The sequence below is a fragment of the Danio rerio genome, chromosome 16 (genome assembly GCF_049306965.1).
Source record: "Danio rerio strain Tuebingen ecotype United States chromosome 16, GRCz12tu, whole genome shotgun sequence".
In the NCBI taxonomy this organism is placed as follows: Eukaryota; Metazoa; Chordata; class Actinopteri; order Cypriniformes; family Danionidae; genus Danio; species Danio rerio.
In genome coordinates this window covers 52,215,001-52,225,000 of record NC_133191.1, presented here as the reverse complement: position 1 = coordinate 52,225,000, position 10,000 = coordinate 52,215,001, and the positions used below count along the sequence as shown (strand labels likewise).

Sequence of the window (10,000 nt, the reverse complement as noted above, 5' to 3'; positions counted from 1 at the left end):
GCTTTCTTCGGGCTAGATCTTTGAGCTCCTATTCAGTCTATTCTTCCCCTTTCATTTTCTCTTTTGTTGAAATCTATTAGCTTTAAACCCTCCTTCCGTGTCTCATGATTTCTGGGGGCTATGAAACCATCGCTTACCAGTTACCTAATGCTTTTCATGCAGGGTGACGTACAGTCTGTTAATAGCAGAGACAGACGCTGCTGTAATCTTGGGTTAAATGGCTCACCCGACAATGCTACAAAATAGATGTAATTTAGAAATATATAGTTTTTATATATATAATGCTTATTTCATGAACACTAAGGTGCATGTTTACAGAAAACTTCTTTTATTTTAGGAGTCTATCTATCCGTCTGTCTGTCTGTCTGTCTGTCACCATCCATCCATCCATCCACAATTCTATTGTTCTATCTATCCATCAATCCATACATCCATCCATCTATCTTTCTGTCATTATCTATCCATCAATCCATCTATGCATCCATCCATCCATCTTTCTATCATTATCCATCCATCCATCCATCCATCTTTCTATCATTATCCATCCATCCATCCATCCATCTTTCTATCATTATCCATCCATCAGTCCATCCATGCATTCATCCATTAGGGGTGTCAAAATTAAACGTTTCTTCGGTGCACCGCAATGCAGCACGGACAGTTCGTTATCAGTTCAGTAATAACCATAACCGGTTATTACTGACGTCATTTACCTCATATGCGCTCTGTCTCGAGGAAGGCGATCGCGAGTATTTACAACGCTCTAACTACATAAAACTCATAAACTGTCCACAATTTCACTGTGTGTGTTTGCTGGATCAGTCTTTCACTGACATATACACTGACATATACAACACAAGCCCCTATTTCACTGAGATCGAGAGAATGAAAGTACTCCATTTCTCTCTCTCGCTCTCGCTCTCACACACACACACACACACACACACACCCATTTGACCTGCTGGCATGACTTTTCATCTCCTCTCGGCTGTTTTACAGCGTTACTTCTGGATAAAGAAACCAGCGCGTGTCTGCAGAGTTTTCTCCACCATGTCTATCATACATCAGCTGTGAGATCGCCGCTGCCACCTGCTGCTCAGTGTCACTCATCTGTGAAAAGCGCAGTGCGCAAGAGCCAATCGCAACCGTTTTTGTTGAGGGTGTGACCAATCAAAGAGGTGTAAGAGAACTAGACAAGGATCAGAAATTGAGCTGGATATTTATATTTGTTTATATTAATTGCTAAATGCTCGTTTTGTTCAAAGTTACTGTTTATATAACTGACTGTTTGTATTAAATGACAAAATTGTATTACAAATAATATATAAATATAAATATATTCACACATTTTATCATTTATCTATTATTCCACCCACCCATCCATCCATCCAACCATCTATTCACCATTTTATCATTCTATCTATTTATCCATCCATCCATCCATCATTCTATCATTCCATCCATTCATCCATCCATCCATCCATCCACCATTCTATTGTTCTATCTATCCATCAATCCATACATCCTTTCATCCATCCATCTTTCTGTCATTATCCATCCATCAGTCCATCCATGCATTCATTCATTCATTCATCCATCTCTCTATTGTTCTATCTATCAATCCATCTATCCATCCATCCATCATTCTATCATTCCATCCATCCATCTATCCCTCCAGTCATTTTTCTATCTATCCATCTATCCGTCTATCTGTCTATCCTTCCATCCATCCATTAATCCATCTATCTATCTATCTATCTATCTATCTATCATCTATCCGTCTATCTGTCTATCCTTCCATCCATCCATCCATTAATCCATCCATCCATCCCTCTATCTATCTATCTATCTATCTATCTATCTATCTATCTATCTATCTATCTATCTATCTATCTATCTATCTATCTATCTATCTATCTATCTATCTATCTATCTAGCTGTCTGTCTGTCTGTCTGTCTGTCACTACCCATCCATCCATCCACCATTCTATTATTCTATCCATAAATTCATCCATCCATCTATTCATCCATCTATTCATCTATCCATCCATCCATCCATCCATTAATCCATCCATCTATCCATCTATCTATCTATCTATCTATCTATCTATCTATCTATCTATCTATCTATCTATCTATCTATCTATCTATCTATCTATCTATCTATCTATCTATCTATCTATCTATCTGTCTGTCTGTCTGTCTGTCTGTCTGTCTGTCTGTCTGTCTGTCTGTCTGTCTGTCTGTCTGTCTGTCTGTCTGTCTGTCTGTCACCACCCATCCATCCATCCATCCACCATTCTATTATTCTATCCATAAATTCATCCATCCATCTATTCATCCGTTCACCATTTTATCTATCTGTCCATCTGTCCGTCCGTCCATCTGTCCATCCATCCATCCATCCATCGTTCTATCTATCTATCTATCTATCTATCTATCTATCTATCTATCTATCTATCTATCTATCTATCTATCTATCTATCTATCTATCTATCTATCTATCTATCTATCTATCTATCTATCTATCTATCTATCTATCTATCTTTCTATCTATCTATCTATCATCTATCTATCCATCCATTATTCCACCCACCCATCCATCTATTCATCCATCCCATCTATCCACCATTTAATCATTCTATCCATCCATCCATCCATCCATCTATAATCATTGTGTGTAGTATTACATGTCTTCATCCTGATCTGAACAATAAAATTAAAGCATTTTTCCCCAAATTCCATTATTTTCTAATGGCTATTATACCTTGAATCTTATTTGATTTTTATATAGTATTTGTTTCTTTGCAACCTGCAGTGCATATAATAATAATAATAAACTATTAAATATAGTCACTTTTTGCTTTAAAATAAGTAAATTTTAAATCAGCTACCCTAACAAAAAGAGAATTTTGTTTGAAAGTGAAGCTTAATTGAATTTTGAATGTGACATGACTCTGGCTGGTGGCGCTGGACTCGGCTGTGGCTGAAGAGTGACACTTGAAGCTTAATTGATCCAAACTCCTGCGGTGTAAACAGAAGATTCACTGTTCTCTATTGACATTTCAATTGCTGTTCTAAAGCACTGTAAATGGACACAGCGAGTCCAAGAGGCCGTTCATTACACATTTGCCAATAAGACAAATGCAAACAAAGCCGAGTGCACAGACAGATCCCCACACAATCAAAGGAATATATAAATGCGCATCAATATTGCCCTTTCAATCCCAGCGAAGACTTTTGCTGTTCATTTAAAAGTCGTCATAAGAAAACAACACATGCATCATTTTCTGCAAACCTCAAAATGAAAGTAGCACATTTATTTCATTAGCATCTGAAAGCATTTTACATTATTGAATTGGTTGTTTATATACAGTATATGCAAACTCAACGGCCACTTTATTAGGTACACCTGACTAGTACTGGGATGGCCCCCCCCCCTTTGCCTTAATCTTTCATGGCATAGATTCAACAAGGTACTGGAAATATTTCTCAGAGATTTGGCTCCATATTGACATGATAGCATCACGCAGTTGCTGCAGATTTGTCAGCTGCACATCCATGATGCCAATCTCCCCTTCCACCACATCCCAAAGGTGCTCTATTGGATTGACATCTGATGACTGTGGAGGCCATTTAAGTAGAGTGAACTTATTGTCATGTTCGTGAAACCAGTCTGAAATGGTTCACGTTTATGACATGACGGGTTATCATGCTGTAAGTACCTATCAGAAGACAAAAGGTAGGTATGCTGGGGTCATAAAGGGATGGACATGGTCAGCAACAATAATCAGGTGGACTGTGGCGTTGACATGATGCTCAATTGATACTAAAGGGCCCAAAGTGTGCCACAAAAACCTTTGGTGAGTCTGTGCTAATTGTAGCCTCAGTTTCCTTTTTTTAGCTGACAGGAGTGGCACCCGGTGTAGTCTTTTGCTGCTGCAGCCCATCTGCCTCAAGGTTTGACGTGTTGTGTTTAGAGATGCTCTTCTGCATACCTCAGTTGTAACGATTGGTTTTTTGAGTTACTGTTGCCTTTCTATCAGCTCAAACCAGTCTGGCCATTCTCTTTTGACCTCTGGCATCAACAAGGCATTTGCGCCCACAGAACCGCTGCTCACTGCATTTTTTGTCACCAACAACCACCAACAACCACATTCAGAGTCACTTAAATCACCTTTCCTGTCCATTCTAATGCTTGGTTTGAACTGCAGCAGATCATCTTGAACGTGTACATGCCTAAATGCATTGAGTTGGCGCCATGTGATTGGCTGATTATAAATTCGCGTTAAAGAGCAGTTGGAAAGGTGTACCTAATAAAGTGGCCGGTGAGTGGATATATACTGTAAATGGAACTTGACACTTTCTTAGCGTACATAGAAATAAATTAGTTTTGCATGTGACAAGATTTCTAATTGGAGTTTGGAGTTGATGAATATTTGTTTGCTGATTTCTTATACTGCTGTCAAACTGTCAAAAATGTAATTAAAAGAGACAAGAAAAACTTTGATGTTTGATGATTAAATAACTAGTTCTACACTCAGATTTAGAAAGTTTTTAAAAGTGTAAAACAGAACAAAAACATCTGAACAATGTTTTTAGTTGTGTTAATTAAGGAGTGGAAAACATGTTTATGTGTGGACATGGCTTTAGACAGGAGAAAAACTTCCAACACCACCAAGTTAGCAACATGAATACGCTTTAGAATCGAGTAGCTGATACAGATGTATCCGCACCTATACGATCACTCGTGGTAAGACTCTTGAGAGTTTTACACCCCAGACAAGAAACATTGCGCCATGTCTGATTAAGTTCTAAACATTGTTACATTCTGTCTGTTTGTCCACGTCAAATAGATAGAAATGAGGCACTGTGGTGAAGTCTGTCAGATATTTATGAAACCGCCTATGTTGTACCATCACTTAAAGCAGTGGTTCTCAAACGTTTTTCATCAAGTACCACCTCAAAAAAAAATTGTCTCTCCCAGTACCACCAAAATGAGCAGTATTGGAATGCAGTAGCGCAATAGGCCCAGTAAAGCAGCTACAACTCTGCAAAGTTAAAAAATGTGGCAGATTCCATCAGAAATATATTATATGCCATATATGACATATTATATACATGTTTTTTTGATCAATTTTGAAATTTGTGTAGCATGTACATGACATATTTAATTCCTCCGCGTACCACTAGAAGGAAGCCTGCGTACCACTAGTGGTACACGTACCACAGTTTGAGAACCACTGACTTAAACTATACATGAACCGAAGGCTGTGACCATCTTTTTGTCCATATTGTGAGGCAGTTTCTACAAAAACAGAAAATTAAATGAGAAAACAGTGGGCGTGGCTTGTTTTTTCTACTACAAGCTGATTGGATGTAGTAAAGTAGGCAATTCAGAGGTATCACAACCTAACAGACACCTCCTCCTTCCCATTTCTGTTTGTTGACAAAACTGACAGCTGGAGGGGAGTGGGTAAATATGTGACCTCAGACAGATGTCATCTAAGAATTTAACTTAAAAACAAACAGGAAGTGCATTTTCAGATTTTAGTTTTAGACTACAACAGCAAACTTTTATTTTTTTAAATAAAACATGATGAAATTTTCACCACAAAAATAACAATGTGAGCTAACAAAATAGTTATAATATTAATATGGTTAGTTTTTGATTTCATTTATACTTTTACCATCCTTTGAACTTCTTTTTGCCCTCAAACAGAGGACAAACATTCACTTTGTTTGTAGAATATCACTTCCGTTGAGTCTCTATTTTGAGGGTTGCATTTGGCTATGTATCTTCTCTGACTGTATGTTCTTGTCTTTAAAGCTCAGTGTGGAGGTTTCCTGACCGACCTCAATGGAGTCATCCTGAGTCCCGGTTTTCCTGGAAATTATCCTAGTGGACTCGACTGCAACTGGACTGTCAAACTCCCTATTGGTTTTGGTGTGTATGCTGTTGTAGCTTTTGAGTTTTGAGTGATTTTTTTTTCCCTCTTTAAGTAAGATATTTATATCTCAGTTGTTTAGATCATTAGACAGAATGAGATTAAATGCCAAATCTCCTGCTTAGATGTTTCTCCTGAAGAAAAAGACCCTGCTAATCTCGCCTCATGTGTCTCTTTTGGAGTTTTCAGCAGTCTGAGAACACAGAGAGCTTTTTTAGGAACTCAGATGTTTTACTCATATTTGTCAAAAAATATATACCATTGTTCTTGGTTCCGTTCACACCGAATTTAGATAAAGACTAAATGTAAAAACAAAGAAAAATTGTAACCGTTGTGACTCGGTATTTGTTTTTCCATCTTTTGAATTCAATAGTTACAGGTTTTTAGCATTTTTCAAATGATCTTCTTTTCAACAGAATAAAGAAACTAGGTTTAAAAGTGATATTAATGATGATAACAGAATTAAAATTTTTGGGTGAACTAACCCTTTAAGCAAAGATATTTTCCTCTTAACTATGCCATTTAGGCAAGTTAGTGTAATTAGGCAAGTCATTATATAATGGTGGTTTGTTTAGACATTTGAAAAAAAAAAAAAAATTGAAGGGGACTAATAATATTGACCATAACATTATTTTTAAAAATGTAAAAATTGCTTTTATTCCTGCCAAAATATGATAAATAAGACTTATTATTTATAAGAAACAAATGTGATCAGGAATAATGTAAAAATTGTCTTGCTCCATTGAATATCACTTTAAAAATTTTGGAGAAAAAAAATAATATATACATATTTCACAGAAGGCCTTATATTTTTTCCCTCATCTCTCTGGGCTCTATCATACAAACATGTATGGTGCAGTTTGTTGCTATTTTCAGACCAGCGCAACTCTAATTTTCACATTTTGCGTTTTGTTGTTTAAGTAGCAAATACATGGGTGTGTCTTTCTATAAAGGAGGGGTGCTAAGGTGCATTGTTGGCACGTTGCTTTTTTAAGGAACTGAAATAGACCGCGACATTGACCAACTAAAGCTAAAGCAACTAAAGTCCAGCACAGAACGTGTTAGTCGTGCGCCTATGCAGGTCTAAATGCTTACGCATAACCTAATACACACATAAAGAATAATACACAATTATCTTTACAGATAAATCATTTAAAGCATTAAAATGTTACAAAAATTATTATTTTCTACAAACATACAAAAACCACTGCCTCTATGTCTTTTTTATGGAAGTGGGGCTTCTTTTCTGTTTATTCATGACAATTTTATTTGTATAATTGTATCTTTATTAGCAGTATTATTTCTTATATGAATTGTTATATTTGTTTTTTTAATAAAAACAGGTTTATATATGTCCATCTGTTGGGTTTTGGAGACGTATGCATCACCATATAGGCCATATGAAAAGGACATGTGTTTGTATATAACTCAGTGTTTTTTTTTCTTTTTACCATACTTTGTTATTGTTGTTCACATATTTGTTTGCTGGAAAGTAACCTTAGACTTTGCTCTTAGATCGTTAAAATAGAGTGGTGTAAATTAAAGGTAGCCATTGACCTTAAAGGGCACCTAGTTTACTCCTTTTTCCAGATTTAATAAAAGTCTTTTGTGTCTCCAGAATGTGTCTATAAAGCAGGGGTCACCAATCCTGGTCCTGGAGGGCCAGTGTCCCTGCAGGGTTTAGCTCCATCTTGCCTCAACACACCTGCCTGGATGTTTCAAGTATACCCAGTAAGACCTTGATTAGCTTGTTCAGGTGTGTTTGATTAGGGTTGGAACTAAAATCTGCAGGACACAGGCCCTCCAGGAACAAGTTTGGTGACCACTGCTATAAAGTTTCAGCTCAAAACACCCATCAGATTATTTATTAGACCTTTCAGAGGTTTGTCATTTTTTAGCTCTGAGCATCTTGTAGCGTTTTTTTTTTTTTTTTTTTTGTGGACTGTGCCTTTAATGCTAGTCCTCACTGCCCACCGTTCCCACATGCCTGTCAGTGTGCCTTAATATCCGCCCTCGGCTGCGTCAGACAACAAACAGTCATGAAGGAAGCAGATCACATGTAACGTTTGTAAGAAATACTATAGTAAGAACTTTCCTAATGATTATTTGATGTATTTGTTGTGGAGTTGGCATGATGAGTCACACACAATGTCGTTACAAAGTTCACACACACACACACACACAGTGGACACACAGACAGACGGCTCGCACGTTTAGCTTTGCACTGTTTTTTATACATGTCACAGGATACACATTATTATCCACTGCTGTGTGGATATCCATTATGTTTAAGTACAAAATAAACCTGATTTAACGTCGACAAACTGGGATTGAAGCGTCTTTATAATTCATTACAGACATGCACTGTTTTAAATACGTGTTACACTTGTAAAACTTATTCTTAATCACATTTGATGTTGATCACAGAAAGCTGAACAGATCTTTGAATCCCAGTTGCTTTGTGCATGTCCTGTTCTGTTATGATTAGACACGTTACTACTGAGACATGTTAATACGCTGCTGTCAATCAACTTGGTTAGTGGGGAAACTGCACTCCTACGTCAAGTTGCGGTCTGTCTCAAATGTGGAGGGATTTGGATCTTATTTTAATCTCATAAGTTTAAAAAAAAGAGACTTATTGTCTTTAAATCACTCCAATATGACTGTATACACACTATACCTATACACAGTGCTGTCAAAACAGCTTATTAAAGATAGCTCGTAAAACCATAGGTGCCCTTGAAGGTGCATTATTATTATTATTATATTACAATAGCTATTGTTTCAAAGCTTTACACATCATTGCATTACCATCAAATTCAGAAAAGTTGAGGTTATTCATTACCATAACTTCAGTTAATAACTAATCAACTAATTCCTGTATACGATCCAGGGATTCACCTGCAGTTCCTTAACTTCTCCACGGAGTCTGTACACGATTACCTTGAGGTCCGGAGCGGGACGCTGGACTCAGGATCAGTGATCGATAGGTTCAGTGGACCTGTTGTTCCCGAATCTTTCTTCAGCACGACCCACGAGACCAGCTTCTTCTTTCACAGCGACTACTCCCAGAACAAACCCGGCTTCCACATCACCTACGAGGGTAAGACGGATTAGACCTGCCCTCAGCCATTACTTCCCCTGTCCATACAGACACACACCACTGGAGCCCTTCACACACAGTAACAGGATGGGGAATATACGCAATTGTTCTTTTTGAGTTCAGTCAAAGGCCTTTTAAAGTGGGTCAGTTTATCTGTGTAACAGCCGCAGGTGGAGGTTTTCTAGTCAGGCTTGCACAATGTGAAACATTGATGTTGTTTCTCAGTATTTTTATATTGTTAGGGTTAGGTATGCATTTACTTTAGAAGATAAATAATTTTATTATGTCTTGTTTTATATATACAAAAAAATATTGGGATTAAATTATTGTGAATAAAACAAGAGTTGATGTTTAAGACAAAAAATATTTAACCTTCCTGTTGTGTTCGTCTCAAATCTGACCGATTTACAACTTAAAACACTCACAAATATTATGTTTTAAATCTGATTCCCTCAAGGCCTTGTGATATTCTTGTGATATTGATGTTAAACATAATAATATGTTGTTATTATTATTATTATTATTATTATTATTATTATTATTATTATTATTATTATTATTATTATTATTATTATTATTATTATTGCTTATTATTAATGTTTATTATTATTATTATTATTACTATTACTATTATTATTATTATTATTATTATTATTGTCATCATTATTAATTAAAAACAACGACAATAATAATAATAATAATAATAATAATAATAATAATTAATAATAATAATACGTCTACACCTACCCCACTAATAAAAAATTATAATAAATAAATGTATTATTATTATTATTATTATTATTATTAATAATAATAATGATAATGATAATAATAATAATAATATGTCTACACCTACCCCACTAATAACAAATAATAATAAATACATTTAATAATAATAAAAAAAAAAAAAATAATAATAATAATAATAATTATAATATTAATTATTATA

The 10,000-nt window shown here is 35.8% G+C and overlaps 1 protein-coding gene across 5 annotated transcripts in view; it reads left to right on the top strand.

The window, feature by feature from the left end:
• csmd3a (CUB and Sushi multiple domains 3a) overlaps positions 1 to 10,000 on the top strand; it is a 598,216-nt gene that overhangs the window by 389,183 nt on the left and 199,033 nt on the right. For all 5 annotated transcript variants that reach the window (XM_068214255.2, XM_068214256.2, XM_021467030.3 and 2 more), the window contains 2 exons: positions 5,831 to 5,947; positions 8,842 to 9,051. In XM_068214255.2, the coding sequence (XP_068070356.1) occupies positions 5,831 to 5,947; positions 8,842 to 9,051 (327 nt within the window). The remainder of the gene's footprint in view (positions 1 to 5,830; positions 5,948 to 8,841; positions 9,052 to 10,000) is intronic.